The sequence below is a fragment of the Anarhichas minor genome, unplaced genomic scaffold (assembly GCF_050575085.1).
Source record: "Anarhichas minor isolate MPS153535 unplaced genomic scaffold, ASM5057508v1 ptg000027l, whole genome shotgun sequence".
In the NCBI taxonomy this organism is placed as follows: domain Eukaryota; kingdom Metazoa; phylum Chordata; class Actinopteri; order Perciformes; family Anarhichadidae; genus Anarhichas; species Anarhichas minor.
This window is the reverse complement of record NW_027466473.1, coordinates 15,316,944-15,331,645: the sequence shown is the minus strand read 5'-3', so window position 1 is coordinate 15,331,645 and position 14,702 is coordinate 15,316,944. Positions and strand designations below refer to the sequence as shown.

Sequence of the window (14,702 nt, the reverse complement as noted above, 5' to 3'; positions counted from 1 at the left end):
TATAACGTTTTACAACAATGATCCTTTGCAAAAGATATCAGTGATTGTTATGATACGTGACTTTATAAATCATTATAAAATGCTTTAGAACTTAAGATTATAGTTATAAAGCATTAGGAATATTTATTAGTGTTTATAATTCTAATTATACAGTGGTATAAGCAGATTATAAGGTATTATGAGTATATAATGCATTATAGACAGGGGCGCCACAGAAAGTGTCTCTAGTTCATTCAAAATCAGAAAAAACTACCAAAGAGTATCGGATCTTGGCCAAGTTGATAAGCTCCTGATCAGCGGGAGAGCACATGTTGAGGCCTATGGGAAGCATCTTTTTCAAGGCAGCCACAATAAGTGAAGTCTGTACAGAGTAACGATCTCCACGCTTTTTCTTCTTGGTACGTTCAGTATCTGAGCCTCCACCCTGAGAAAAGGGACAATAACCAGAAAGCATTCACAGCATCTCATAAAATGCCAGAGGTATGACACGAACACATTACAGCCTTGATTCAAAGTCTGGCAGTCGCTTTCATAGAAATAAGCCCTCGTTAGTGATTACCCATTGTTCTCCTATAATTCTAGGAATGATTGCAACACGACAAGAGCAAAAATGCAATTGATTCTATGTATTTGCTTCTGAACATCACACACCGTAAACATAAAATGAATAAAGATTTATGACAAACCTTGGTGATCATTTTTATACAAAAACATTGAACATCATCCTACTTTTTAGTAATGATTGAGCACTATACAGTACTGCAAGCCGTTCCTTATGCACATATGCAAACAGTAGATCCCTCCATGTAGAAATGCCCAGCTTCACTGGGGATTCCTATTTTAAACATGTTACTGTCAACAATGTCTAAAGAAAAAGTAAGTGACTACATTTCAATGTCTATTTTCTGTTATTCCCCAAATATAAAAATCCTAGTTTCTCTGAGCTCAGACTGGTAAGTAGAGGGTGTAGTGAAAATGTGGGGATATAGCTGGCTTGGGAAAGGGAAGCTGAAAGGAATGGGTCTTATAAGAAATTAAATCAGTGAAATTGCATTTACAAAACATGCAACAGAAAACAGATTTCATTCAAGTGACAATCCATCCAGCATTCCATGAACAGGATAAATAGCTAGTTGTGAATTAAATGTAGTAACAACAGCAGCCCTTGGTGAAAGATTAAAATATTAGATGAAGTTACAGAACGAAACTCTTGAAATTAGTTAGACCTGTTAGTAGCAGGATGTTAAAATCACACACCTACTGCTGTTCTGTTTCTGTGAGAGTTCAGTCCTGTTATCTGCTCTTTCTGGAGTCCTCCGAGATGTGCAAATGTATGTGAGAGCATACAATATATAAATGCATTTTGTAATATGAATGTTTAGTCTATTAAATGCATGCTCTATGAATAGGTCACAGGGTATTTTTATTTGAGCCATAGCTGTTTAGACAACAGATATCACACAGTAACAGCCACCACACAGAAAAGTGTAGAGCGCAATGTTACTGGACAGATTTAAGGGTAATGAGTAAATCTAACTTGGGGAATGGCAACTGTATTGATGAATGATATTGATATTACTCATTACCACTCAGATATTGCACACTGTGCTGCTAGAAAGTACTAGAAGTACCTAATATGGTCCACTGAACTTTTACAAAAATCACAAGTTGGTCATTATTGTGTTTTTTACAGTGGCTCAAGTGTATAAACCCTTAGCTTACATTGTGAAAATAATGGCTCGATCGCACAGGTAGGTCTGTTCATGAATTAATATACATTAAGTCTGAAATGGAAAGTGAACAGAACAGGTCGTTTACAGGCTTTCTATCAGCAGTCTTTTCAGTATAGGTGTTTGTTGGGATGTCATTGCCAGACATATACAATTAAGTGTATCAATCCCAGAGGCCGTACGCCCCCCCCCTATCCAAGTTAAATAACAGTTCCACTCAGTTCATCAGCCACTGCTTTCGCTTCAATTCAGGGACAGATGCAAGTGTGTTATGGAATACTAGTTTAGAGGAAACAGGGTGCAAAGCCTTTTGGGGAATAATATAGATCATAAGAGTGAATTAATGTATGGTTAGGTCCATGGTCATTTTGAGCACATTCTAAAGAGGGAACCCAACAAATGGTTGAAGAAATCTGCTTCAGTGACGTTAAGCATCAAGTCATGTGTTAGTGTGGATTCTAGGAGGTGTAAAGGAAAGTAAACCATGATGTGCCATGGCATTTCAAGGGAGGAGAGAAGAAAGAGCACAGAGAAGACTAACATCATCCCCTAGTGGCAAAAAGCTGCATTACAGAAGCTACAGGTCAACCATCCTTCAATGAAAGGAAACAAAAGACATACTAGAAGACTCCACCTCAACTATGATCAAAAAAGAGCAAACTCAGTGACAGGATGATGGCACTGTTCTCTCACTGCCACCTTGGGCTTGGTGTAAAGCCCAGTGCCATGAGCCCAACTCTACAACTGAGTACTTTCATCAAGCGCCTCCAGACTCCCCCACACACACACACTGGCAGGACCGGGGATGGCCCGCAGATGGGGTGTGCCCTTTTGTCCGGTGATCCTTTGTGAGAATGTGTGTTTCTTCCTAGTGTATATTGATTATAGTACATCTTATATATAATGTTGCACTAGAGCCTTTGTAGACATAAATTAGTAGTTTTGTGTAAGACATTGAGTGTCGGTACACAAGTGCAGAGGCTCATAGACTGAGGCATAGCAATACTAATGACAGTGTAAGTGGATCCAAACTCCATCTGTTGCTCCTTTGAAGAGACTTCTGGCTAGGATTGTCATGTTCTATTAATATACATAACTATATATTTATAGCAACGACAAATTCTCAACTGAGTTTTGTTTCACTCTTCAGAGACTGCAAAGTATTCATGACTAAGCAGATGCAGCTGCATATACAGAGGAAAGCATTTTGCCCTGGCACTAAAATAGTTGTCTCTGAATGGAATGTGCAAGCCTGTGAGCACGAGTAAGTGACTGTGCTTGAGTGTTTGTGGATGTATTTGAGTGTATGTGGATCAGATGTGCCAGTGTGCTGGAGAGGTTGATGAAAAGCTCCCCCAAAGTGAGGTGCCATGCGATCAGCACAGCGGTCGTGCAGGAACAAAGTCTAACCTCTGAGTCCCCGCCCTGGAAACCCAGCCGCAACCCAAAAGAAGAGGACAAGGGACAGCCAAAGAGAGAATATTGTTAACACAACTGCTATCGTTCTCAAAAATTGCGAATTAATATCAAACCTCCAAAACTTATAAAAGGCTTAACGTAGCCCAATAAACAAGGACATTAAAAACATATACAAAATCAGAAACTACCAAAAACCTAGGCACTGAAATCTTGTACCTGGTAAGATGGTGCACAAGTGCCTTTCTGTTGTAAATTGCTTTGTTGGATTTAAGTCTGTGATACAATGGTTTGAGTTTCCTATTGCCAAACTAAGGGTAGTAATAATATAATAAATGACCATTTATACCTGGCTGAAAATAGTTGGTAAAGTAACAAAATCTTGAAAAACGAGGGCAAAAAGAAAGAAACACATACAGTTGTTACACAATATGCCTGATTTGAGATCTGACATAAACCAGCCTCACTGCATTGCTGGTTCTGCCTTTAATTAACTCACCTTGCTCATTTTGCTTTTGCTGTCAGCGGTGAGGAATGACATGTTATTGATCTCATTCATCACAACAAAGTTCTGTTCCTCTCGTTTGAAGTTCTACAACAGAGATGGAAATTGAAAAACATACAGTACAGTTCAGGATGTGAGCTGCAACAAATGGCGCCATTCATCGGTCAAATGAACATACTCACATGAGATTTGGACCAGAAAATGAAGACCTCTCCAACGATTCGGAAGAGCTCTTCTGCATCTGGGTCTGGGCATGTCAGCCATCTTGCCCTGTAGCAGAACAAATGACTTTGAGGCTCCCCAAAGTCTCATCGAGCTTGGCTAATGAACAATATATGAAACTCTTTCAATACTAGCCATGGTATTTGTAATTTTACTGTACCTGTTGTTGTCCACGTAGCGAATAAGTAGAGGGTAGAGGGCATACAAGTCTCTGCAGAGGACAGCAAACTCATCACGTATAGTGCCATCTTCCTCATCCCCCTCTGATTTACCCTCCATCCGCAAATGGTCCTCTTCAGCCACCACCTTTGAAGTGCGTTTCTTCAGCTTCTCCATTGTAGGGATGAAGTGGGACTTGAGCATTTCTGGCTTTGCCCTGCTGACAATGGGCTGTGAAAACACTAAGAGAGAAAACAAAAGGTGCCGTCTCATTTGTACAAATAAACTTACTCAGGTGTACAATGTGACACATTAACAAGAGTTTAAAATGGTGCTCACCAGCCAACCTCTTCATCCAAGAGGCTTCATCGATACCCAAGTTGTTGACAACGATTTTCATGATGCTGCCAAGCAGCTGATTAAGGTGTTCGGATGTGACATCAGTGCAGATCTGCCCCTCCATCTCAGGGAAGTTCTCAAGTCCTCTCTCCCACCAGCGAGGCAGGTAGTTGCACAGCATGGGCAGGGTGATTTCAATCACATGAGGCATCTCAGTGTAACGAGCCCCTGACTCTGCCAAGTCCCCAATTTCCTTTAGCAGAGCATCCAGCTCTGGAATGTCTGGACATAATTCCTGGACCTCACTGGGAAGGCCCAAGACTTTCACACGAGAGGTAGTTAAAGAAATTAAATTCAGAAACAAGACTTTGTCAGACAGAACAACAAATCTGAGGAAAGGGTAATGCACTCACTGGCTCTTTCTCTGGGTGTCTTTGTGGTGTAGACAGAGAAAGCATTGAATTCATTTTGATGGGGCTCTAAGTAGGCCACTGGCATAGCTGCTGCAAGGTGAGCCAAACATTCTCCGAGAGCTGGTCTCTGCCTGTAAATGGACAATTTCCCAAAAATGGTCCCAAGTACAACTTCTAATTGACTTTACACATTTTAATGTTTACAGATATGAAGTTACCTCTCAACATGTGGATTCTTGACAGTCCCAAGGGAGTAGATGCTACACATGATGCGATAGCATGACATCTGTAGATCGTCCACTGTATGCAAGCAAGGGGGACAGATATGGCAGTGTCAGGATACATACCACCATATACACCATGTAAAATCAGAAATAGTACGAATGTAAAAGCACTCACGCATGACATCATCTCCAAACTGGTGCTGAGCAATGTGATCAAACAGGGAGGTAAGCACTGGGAGCAGGGCGATGGTTGTGTAGTTAATGTTCTGGGAGACGCCTTTCACTTGCTTTAAAGGACAGAAGCAGCATATGATCATGGGCTCAGGATATTTAGGTTCCAATGTTTGACAGATCATTTGCAACAGTCCAATACAAATATTGTGTACTTCTATTACCTGATTGCCTTTGGATACTTTGCCCAGTTTGAGGTTCTCTACCATCTTCTCTATATCGTCCGCAGCACTCTCAAAGAATGACCGCAGCCCTGCTTTCACAATCTCAGGCCCTGACTTCATTACTGTCCTAATGAAGCAAATAAGGAAGATTCAAATAAAAAACAAAAACATATTCACTTTATTAGGCCAATGCATCTTTTGAAAAAATAAAAAATACCAAACCTTGCATCCAATGACCGTGCCAGGATGTGAAGACAGTTAACAATTGCTGAAGCGTCCGTTCCTGCACATACAAATACACTTCTGCTGATATGCGGTCTTTCATACAATTCAGATCACCACATACTGTGAAATGCATATAAAATAACTGCACTCGCTCTCACATGAGTGGTAGAAAAATACATTACAGCCAATAAAATGCAGCCACATATGAGAAACACAGAAAAGAGTGAGACGATTCAGGATGATTGATGTTGAGAAACTGACATCTTACCAAAGAGAGAGACTCTCTGCCTCACCAGAGCAGACATTTTACAGAAGATACTATGACGACAAGGAAAGGAAAGGGAAGGGAAGGAAAGGAAAATGCAAGAAAAAGGAGACATTGATAAAAGCGGGAAGTAATATGTGAAAAGAATACATTACACAACATATGTGGGTGATATTCATATAAAAAAGAGATATTTATATAAAAGACAGATCACCTTGCAATCATCTCCTTCTCTTTATTGGAAGAATGCCCACCACTACCCAGAACTTTTGCAGGTGTCGACAAGAAGTAGAGGCAGTGGTTTTTGAAATATTGGTTGATTAGAGGCATCAAGATCTAAGAGAGAGAGAGAGAGAGAGAGAGAGAGAGAGTTTTCACACTTACTCTGTACACACAGTACAGAGATGAGGACAAGTTGAGGTTTAAAAATTGTGATCACTTTAGCTTTACACAATAGTCTCACCTTGGCAAAGAATTTGATTTCCTGCTCATGAGGAGACTTTTCCACTCGTCCACTGCTTACCACAGCCTCTGTGAAACACATTGCAAATATGATGTTATTACAATTCCACTGGAAACAAACAACTACGTTGAGTTGCACCAATACAATTCTATCAGATGTTACGATATATATGTTCTTGATCCTTGCGCCACTGTACCAAGATGAGCGATGAACTCTTGGGCAATTTCCATCCATTTCAGCAGCTTCTGCAGGAAACCATAAGCAAATCTCTTCTCGATGGATGAGATGTCAGACTCCATATCTTTCAGGCCCCTAAAGTGAAACAGAACTTAATGCTTTGTACTTGAATTAGATAAAACATTTCCCCCAAGTTCAATACTGGTTCCCGTATTGTCAAATAATGTATGATCATAAAGAGACACATAAAGTATGACCTAAAACTTAAAATACTGTTCTTGCTATGTTTCTGTTTTCCTTTGTTATTCTGTAAGATGTTTTAAGGTATAGTATATAAAGCACGTTATAAACAATACATTTTTGAATTTATCAACACTGGTATGACTTGAAACTGCTGCAGAATGGCACAGCTACATGCATCCAGTTATTCTGTGTTTCAACACCTTATTTTGATTTTTTTCAACTTGATCAATATAAATAAAACCTTCTGTGCTCTAATCTCTGTTTGTGTCGTATGAATGGGAAGTTGATTGGAGGATACTATCTGCTAAGGCCACACAATTAACATTTAAAACAGAAAACATGTTCATATTTTATAACAGCAGATTAAATGGAAACGCTCTTCTGCAATGTTACCTTGTGACAGCATATCCATTAAGCTGCAGAAACTTCAGCAGTTCATGAGACTTCTCTCTATCTCGTGCCTTTTCTTTTGCTGTCAGAGTATCATAGGGCACCAGCAGAGGATGTGTTCCACCTCCTACACAAACAGAAGCGCAATCAAAACTCTTGGAAATGGCAAAAGCCAAATCTGTCATTCTCCAAATGTCTAGGTTCCCTCCTCCAAACCAATATATATTTTACCTTTGGACTGCAGCTCCAACTTTTTCTTTCGCCCCCAGGTGTTGTGGTAATTTTCTGCCAGTTGCTCTGCCATAGACTGTGAAAAGATATATTACTATTATTACTACTATATGAATATTGATTAGATGTGAAGATTACAACACAGAATGTTCAAACACTTACCTGCAGGTCTCTTGAAAGAGCCATGTGTGAGATTTCAATGGGCTGTGGACTGTAGCCTTGGCTTGGGTCATAGGTTGCCTAGAATAGAAAGAGTTATCATTATGTATTGTACAATAAATAGCACTGCCGTGATGACATTATTAAGCATTAGAACATTCACACAACTGCTTTATACCTGTGCAGTTTGTGAGATTTTTCGTGATACTGCCTTCTTCTTCTCTGACTCCTCTTCCTCTCTAGCTTTATCTAGAGTCCATTCCCATGCAACCATGGCTTTGACTGACTCTTTGATTGGCCAACGGTAGATCTCTTTGTCCTGTCAGAAAATTGTCAGTGTGATCAAATGCAGGCACAGATGAAGTAAAAGTACGGGAAGATTTAATGCACAGCTTGACCGTAGACCTACCTTCTCTGAGAAGGTTTTGTATGGTCTGAGCATGGGATGAGTTTTTGCATTGTCATCCAGCATTTCACCATATGACCAGTTATTCTGGATCTGGAACATACATACAAAAACAATATCTGTTACACCTGTCATTTATTCCTACAAATATAATGGCTTCCTTCCTAATTCAAGCACATAATGTAGAGCTCTTCCAATCAAACTTTCGCAGCATGTTGCTCCTGAATTGGCTGATGAATAGTATTAATATATTGTGAGTGATTACAGAGAGTGAAAACGAAAAGTTATACCTTTTCAAAGGCCCATCTATCATGTGTATATTCAGCATATTTGTTGATAAAGGGATCCAGTCTCTCGGGGATGATAGTGCTGTGGTTGGAGGAAGAATCAGTCCATTTAGCTTTAATTATTTTAGAGAGAGATACTGTATGCCTTTTAAAAAGCTATAATGACAAAAATCCTCTCACTTTGTCGTCTCTACTGGTTTAGGATCAAAGTTTCCCTCTGCATCCACTGATGCCTTTTTCTCTGTTTTTGAGGAGTAGCTGGCATCGACATAGTCGGGAGGAATGGCTCCAGCGATGGCGCAGATGCATGGCATTGAAATTTTGAAAATCTCAGCATCAAATTTCTGGAAACACAATAACAAGATATTACAATATACCCATACACCATCTAATATACTGAAAATGAAAAATCAAGGATTGAAGGAGCTCCACCTTGTGCGCTAGCGATTCAAAGATCCCCCAAAACAGTTTGCGGGTCAGATGCAGCTCCTCTTCTGATGAGATTCCAAAGTTGCCCCAACCATTAGGGAGGCAATAATATTTCCAACAACGCTCGTAGTGATTGGTCAAAAGCTGCAGGATGCAAAAACATTTTAACAATCATTACCATCATGTTTTTAATAGTTTTATAATGTTAAAAAGATGCTCATACCTTCAGGGGCATTTTGGCGTACTCATTGAGAATGGGCACATCAAACACCAGCCGTCTTAGCAGGTGCTGAAGCATGGATGGACGTAGATGTCTGAAAGAAAGATAAACAAAGACAACTTCAACTATGAACCTGGCTATATTAAATTGGAAGAAATGTTTGCCAAACTCACTTGCACAAAGCCATGAGGCACTCTTCAATGATGTCTCTTTGGGCCTTTGTGAAAGCTCGTCCACGAGACAGACGGTAGATTGTGTGCAACATAGAGTCAATCATTATGGCTCTGTGGTCACTGCCAGCAAAGAGTGGAGCACACTTAGTGATGAGTGGCAGCACAGCAGAACACAGGTAGCGGTTCAAAGCGAGGGCCATCTCTGTAGTGCAGAAAGCAACCTGTTGGACAGAAACTCTGGCAGTGAATTGAGTTCAACAGTACGGTTATAATCCTGCTCGTCACTGTATACGTACATACGACTGTATGTTTGTAAATTGTTTGAGGCTTACCGTGTCCAGAGAGGCAGCAGCCCTCATGTCAGGGAGAAAGCCCACCTCCAGCACATGTAGCAAGAAATCCTGGTTGTCAATACCATACACTCTGTCCAGGAACAGAACCATGGGAGCCTTGTGATCCGGCACAAAACTAGCTGACATCTTTGGTTCTATGATGCTGTTGTCTAAGCATGAGATAACGGAAACATTTTGGAAAAATCATTAACAATAGTGTTCTGATGGCAGAGGACACTTTCAACAATCATCACTGATTAAAGATACCTAGCTTCATCAATTCAATATGTTTTCCAAAGTGTTTACCTTTTCCAAACGAAGGAATCTGAACAGAAAGGCTGATGACTCCCACAAGATCCTCAATGGGGACCAGAGACCTCAGGATGGCTCTGATTCTCAGAGCCTCGCCCTTACCAGCCTGGATCAACTGTAGAGACAAAAACTTGCTTTTTATCTATAGCTATATATAGATAGCTATTTATATATAGTGTGGTAGCTACTAAACAGCTTACGTGCATCTCTGGAGCACAGCGTCCCAGCAAGTCAATAAGGGCAGAGTAGAAGGACATGATGGCATTTCCCAGGTGCACCTTGTTCTCCTCATGCTGCTCCTCTCCTCCAAACCTACCAGAAAAAAGAAAGTGGCTGTAAATATTTTTGGTACAGCAACACTGGAGGAGATAATGCACACGTTGGCACCTCATTAAATACCAACAGAAGGCCTTCAAACCAAAGCTAAGAGCTCTTACATGGGAAAGCGTCTGTCTTTCTTAACACTAGGACCATCCCTTGCAGGATCCTCTGATATTTTGATGGCCTCCTCTATTGCAGCCAGTAGACCGTTACCACCCTCTCCTCTCAGGGCTGGACCGAAGCACTCAGGCCTGCGAATGAGGAGACGCACCACCACATTGGCATTCTCTTCTACGCTCTCACCTATGGAAGGGGGGGGGGGGGAAACAAGGTATCTAGTGTTAATAAGGGAGAAAATAGAAACAATATGAGCATTTGAACTAACATATTGCATTGTATAGCAAATAAAAAATCTGACCATTGACAAACACAGCAAAACGAAGAAAGTCAAGGTATTTCTCTCCGCCACAAGGATTCCAGCCAATGTCAGGATAGCCTTTGGACAGTAGCATTGGACAGCTCTGAAGTCCACATCCAGCTAAATACTTCACCACCTGGAAAGATAACGGTGTACTCGAGTGAACAAGAATTTTGCACAACGCCTGTTTCGTACATCGCACATTGATTGTGTTTTACCATTTCTAGATCCTGCTCTTGGAGAGCCAACGCCAGCTCGTTGTTGTCGATACAAGAGGCTGCAGCCACGTCCAAGGGAGTGGAGCCCCGCATTCCTAAAAAAACAGCACATAATGTCCAGCTTAATCACAGTTCAAACATCTAGAATAAATCATCAAGAATAGCTGGAACTGAACAAAGACAATCACCAAGGCCGATGCCACTGTTTTGGAGAAGGTAGCTGAGGTGGTCAAACATAGAGCGCTGATTTTGGCGACTGATGCGACAGAAATAGCAAAGAAAACGGCAGCAGTTTGTCACCACTCGAGGGAATCTGATCTCCTATTGGAAGGAAACATGTTACAAAAGTTAAGTAGCATAACATTTGTGTTATCGTTTGCTTCGGTGTATTGCCTGGTGGTAACATAAAGCAAGGTCTATTTGTATATTGAGCATGTTTGCATTGCAGTTGAGTGGAAACGAAAAACATACCTTTGAGTCCCCGCCGCCAAGCACATTGACCATGACCTCCATGACGGTTTCATGCATACCCAAGGCTCGCATCAAGTTGGGGTGCTGATAAAAGACTTTGTTACTCATGATGTTCCTAAGAAAGACAAAAATGAAGTTGATGTATAGTTCTTGTCACATGCAGTTATCCAACATTTCACAATAAGGCAAGATATTCAGAATAAATCAAATTGTATATTAACCCGATGCTTTGAATCATAAGCCTCTCCTCTTCTGGACCCATCTGGACAATAAGCAGGGAGCGGATCTGGCCCAAGCACTCCAGCAAGTCCATGGTGTCGATAATTGACACTGCGTTGATGGTGTAGGCCTTGGGAAGGGCACGCATGAGCTCACCTAGCCCATCGTACTGTCTGTGAAGGAGGCTGAACATCATACGCACCAGCTCAGGGTTCTGGATGAACGACTCCTGGGCCCAATGGATCATAGTGTGGGAAATCAGCTCCTGCAATGTGCCTGGTAGACAGAGTACAAAGAGTTAAGAAAAAATACAAAAGATACTATGTACTGTACTAAAGTTACTGTAAACTGTGTACTGTGGGGTAGACAAACTCAATTAGCTACTCCAAAATTAGTGGAATGAAAGCTTCTGAATGTATTTCTATTTTCTCCAGACAAGTGTCAATACAAAGAAAAGATACAGTCTTATTGCAGTTGCGTGTGACATGGAAAAGATGAGAGGCTCACTTGGCTTTTTATCTTCCTGTGGTTCAGGCTCCACCTCTACCTTCTTCTCACGGATTCTTTTCACCTTTGCCAACAAACGGACGAGTCGTCCACGGAGAGAGTTATCCACTTCTTCCTCTTGTTCTTCTTCCTCAATATGAACACCTAAGAGAGAGTTTTCAAATTAGATACTGTAATTTCCATATAAATCTGCCAACTGGAGTGTTCATTTATAAATGCGGATGTCGGTAGACTTGATACTGTTGATGAAGACTGACCACAGTGAGCCAGCAGAGCGTTGTGAAAAGTCAGCAGAGCTTCGCGGACCTCATCAGGAACAGGGCACTCTTCATCCTCAGCACAGTTCTTGAAGTTCATGAGCATGTTGACCTACACAACAGCAAGAAAAGGAACAAGTCAAAATCTGTTGCAAAAATGGTTAATCTAGGAAGTGATATGTTCTTTGATGAGTTTCTTTGATAGGATATAGAAGACATGTTTCTCCCATATGAATGTTTGTTTTAAACCAGTTGCACAGTTCTCAATTTGATGTTATGGCACTTGTATTTGCCCAGTCATTGACCAAAATAAAAACAATACACCAATAACCAGTAAAAAAAGAAATGCAGGTTATATTCCTACTGGCTTTTTTGTTTTCAGGATGGAGATTTTCTTTAATTTTCTTTAATTTAACAATTCTTAATACAATAAAACAATCTTGGGAGTACCTGCTCCTGTGGTGGGGAGCGAAATTCACGGGTCTTGCGGGCAGTCTCAGCGGCACTCATGGTGAAGGCCAGCATAAGTTCATTGTAGCGCTGCCTCTGGTTGGACTGTATCTGGCTGACGAACTGGTCTGAAAAAGCAGTGATGGCCTCCACTCTGTGACGTAGCTCACAGTCACAGAAATACTGCAGTAGAGTGCACATCTAAAGGACAAAAGTAAAGTGAATCATTGATACTATACTAACAGTATCACTGAAAAGAAGAGTTTTTTTGTATATTCTTAAACGACCAGTCATACCTGCAATTTGACAGACTCTGGTAACTTCATCTGGAAGAGTCCTTGCTCTAGATGTTCTTCTTTATCCTCCTCTTTAATCTCTTTCTCTGTTTCCTCTGCTCCTTTCTCGCCATTTACTTGCTCAGTCTCAACCACTTTTCCTTCATGTGGCACAATCGATTCTGTCTCTAATTCTTCCTCTTCCTCCATTTCTTCCTCATCCTCTTCCCCCAAGCCATCATCCTCATATTCCTCTTCTTCTTCTTGTTGCTCTTCTTTTGGGGGTGTTTTTTGTTCCTTCTCTTCCTTCAACATAGCATTCTCCTCAGCAGGCTCCTCTGCTTTCTTGCCACTGAAGACTGTGGGCTCAAGCATCTTCAGTATGTGTGTGACATCTTCATCGTCAAACACACCCATGATGAGGAGGGTACTGATGAGCTTCAGGATTGGAACAAAATGAAACTCAACACTACCTCCCACAGGATCTCTCATGGCTTGACCTCCATCTTGCACAGCCTCGGTCAGCATGTTCAGGGCCTTGGTCTTTAGCACCTGGAAATACAAACAGACGTATGATTATTACTGACTCAAGAGGTCCTTAAAATACCAAACCTGTTCAACATCACCTGTAAGGGGATGACTGGACTCAGTGTGTAGATGTCCTGATTGGTTCCAATAAACCCAATGGAGGAGAAATGGAGTTTGGGACGCAGACATGTAGTAAGGCCAACCCCAGGTAAAGCATGAGATTTGTCAGAGTACAGAGTGATACTGCGTGTTTGGTCTGTCATTGGAACTATGAATTCCTTGTTGGTTCCCAGCCGGTTCCTCTTGGCAGACTCCAGGTGCATGCTGATGAGCAGGTCATAGAAGCCGCTCCTCATTGGTCCAGGTAGGTAGGTGTTCTCTATGGCGTAGAAGAGCTGGGACTCATCCACATGGCTGCACAGAGCGTGAGCCACACGGTTGTTGCCCAAAGCACACACTAAGCCATACAGCTTCAGAGTATGATAGTGGAACTTCAGCAAGTCCATACGTTCAGACAGCTCCAGGATGTCAATACACCTAGACGATACTAAACGGGTTAATTTTCACAAAAAAAATAAAGCGATACATTTTTGCAACTCTTAACAATGCAATTGATAAATGCAGACCAATGCAACTCTGACCTGTTCTCTTCTGGGATGTGGAGGGCCATCATGCTGAGTGGCTCCTGACACTGCACCACCCAGCCAAGTCTCTCACTAATGCGACCTGTCTCTGGAGCCAGGAAGTGGTTGGGCATGCGGCTCCAGATGACTGGGGTTAACATCTGGACATCCAGTCTAGGAGGGCATTGGGGAACAGGGTTCTTGCGTTCACTCCGGAACATGGCGGCTGAGATCGGCATAATGTTCTAGAAAGACAAGTAAAGTAAGACACATTTGATGATAAGGAGAACGGTTACATAAGAAACTTGGGAATTTGTAATTGTAGTCTCCATGAGTGGAGTACATTTTGTGACTGACCTTCAGCTTGCCTAGTTCAAACTGAATCATATGCAGACTGGAAGGAAGGACAAAGACAGCTGGGAACAGTTTTGTGTTGGGCTCCACCTGCAAGAGGGGAACATAACATGGTTGCATTAAATGACCAAGACTTCATAAGGACCTGTATGAATACCAGATAAAAGCTCATCTGACCTGGTAAAACGTGTTGATCTCTTTTCCATTAGCAGTGAAAGTCATGAGTCCTGTTTCCAAATCAATGAGACAACCAATCACAAAATCCTCTTGACTGACTCGGGTCTGCTGGGAGCTGCTGAACTCTCCTCCCCATACCATGTAGCAGTTACTGCGTTTTATACTGAGG

At 41.5% G+C, this 14,702-nt stretch overlaps 1 protein-coding gene across 1 annotated transcript in view; it reads right to left on the bottom strand.

Moving 5' to 3' along the window:
• Nucleotides 1–14,702, bottom strand: part of LOC142959946 (ryanodine receptor 1-like) — a 46,142-nt gene that overhangs the window by 18,480 nt on the left and 12,960 nt on the right. Inside the window, exons 32-75 of the mRNA XM_076101467.1 lie at nucleotides 14,534–14,696; nucleotides 14,360–14,446; nucleotides 14,021–14,247; nucleotides 13,478–13,916; nucleotides 13,205–13,403; nucleotides 13,026–13,123; nucleotides 12,873–12,977; nucleotides 12,577–12,777; nucleotides 12,127–12,238; nucleotides 11,870–12,013; nucleotides 11,365–11,638; nucleotides 11,144–11,258; nucleotides 10,861–10,993; nucleotides 10,673–10,767; nucleotides 10,455–10,590; nucleotides 10,153–10,339; nucleotides 9,916–10,027; nucleotides 9,710–9,830; nucleotides 9,404–9,573; nucleotides 9,072–9,292; nucleotides 8,902–8,992; nucleotides 8,682–8,822; nucleotides 8,430–8,593; nucleotides 8,253–8,331; nucleotides 7,966–8,055; nucleotides 7,735–7,875; nucleotides 7,560–7,637; nucleotides 7,398–7,473; nucleotides 7,170–7,293; nucleotides 6,553–6,668; nucleotides 6,357–6,424; nucleotides 6,108–6,229; nucleotides 5,897–5,946; nucleotides 5,626–5,686; nucleotides 5,404–5,530; nucleotides 5,184–5,295; nucleotides 5,003–5,084; nucleotides 4,785–4,915; nucleotides 4,372–4,692; nucleotides 4,034–4,274; nucleotides 3,834–3,921; nucleotides 3,646–3,738; nucleotides 3,141–3,155; nucleotides 254–424 (exon numbers count right to left, since the gene is read on the bottom strand). Of these exons, the coding sequence (XP_075957582.1) occupies nucleotides 254–424; nucleotides 3,141–3,155; nucleotides 3,646–3,738; nucleotides 3,834–3,921; nucleotides 4,034–4,274; nucleotides 4,372–4,692; nucleotides 4,785–4,915; nucleotides 5,003–5,084; nucleotides 5,184–5,295; nucleotides 5,404–5,530; nucleotides 5,626–5,686; nucleotides 5,897–5,946; nucleotides 6,108–6,229; nucleotides 6,357–6,424; nucleotides 6,553–6,668; nucleotides 7,170–7,293; nucleotides 7,398–7,473; nucleotides 7,560–7,637; nucleotides 7,735–7,875; nucleotides 7,966–8,055; nucleotides 8,253–8,331; nucleotides 8,430–8,593; nucleotides 8,682–8,822; nucleotides 8,902–8,992; nucleotides 9,072–9,292; nucleotides 9,404–9,573; nucleotides 9,710–9,830; nucleotides 9,916–10,027; nucleotides 10,153–10,339; nucleotides 10,455–10,590; nucleotides 10,673–10,767; nucleotides 10,861–10,993; nucleotides 11,144–11,258; nucleotides 11,365–11,638; nucleotides 11,870–12,013; nucleotides 12,127–12,238; nucleotides 12,577–12,777; nucleotides 12,873–12,977; nucleotides 13,026–13,123; nucleotides 13,205–13,403; nucleotides 13,478–13,916; nucleotides 14,021–14,247; nucleotides 14,360–14,446; nucleotides 14,534–14,696 (6,121 nt within the window). The remainder of the gene's footprint in view (nucleotides 1–253; nucleotides 425–3,140; nucleotides 3,156–3,645; nucleotides 3,739–3,833; nucleotides 3,922–4,033; nucleotides 4,275–4,371; nucleotides 4,693–4,784; nucleotides 4,916–5,002; nucleotides 5,085–5,183; nucleotides 5,296–5,403; nucleotides 5,531–5,625; nucleotides 5,687–5,896; nucleotides 5,947–6,107; nucleotides 6,230–6,356; nucleotides 6,425–6,552; nucleotides 6,669–7,169; nucleotides 7,294–7,397; nucleotides 7,474–7,559; nucleotides 7,638–7,734; nucleotides 7,876–7,965; nucleotides 8,056–8,252; nucleotides 8,332–8,429; nucleotides 8,594–8,681; nucleotides 8,823–8,901; nucleotides 8,993–9,071; nucleotides 9,293–9,403; nucleotides 9,574–9,709; nucleotides 9,831–9,915; nucleotides 10,028–10,152; nucleotides 10,340–10,454; nucleotides 10,591–10,672; nucleotides 10,768–10,860; nucleotides 10,994–11,143; nucleotides 11,259–11,364; nucleotides 11,639–11,869; nucleotides 12,014–12,126; nucleotides 12,239–12,576; nucleotides 12,778–12,872; nucleotides 12,978–13,025; nucleotides 13,124–13,204; nucleotides 13,404–13,477; nucleotides 13,917–14,020; nucleotides 14,248–14,359; nucleotides 14,447–14,533; nucleotides 14,697–14,702) is intronic.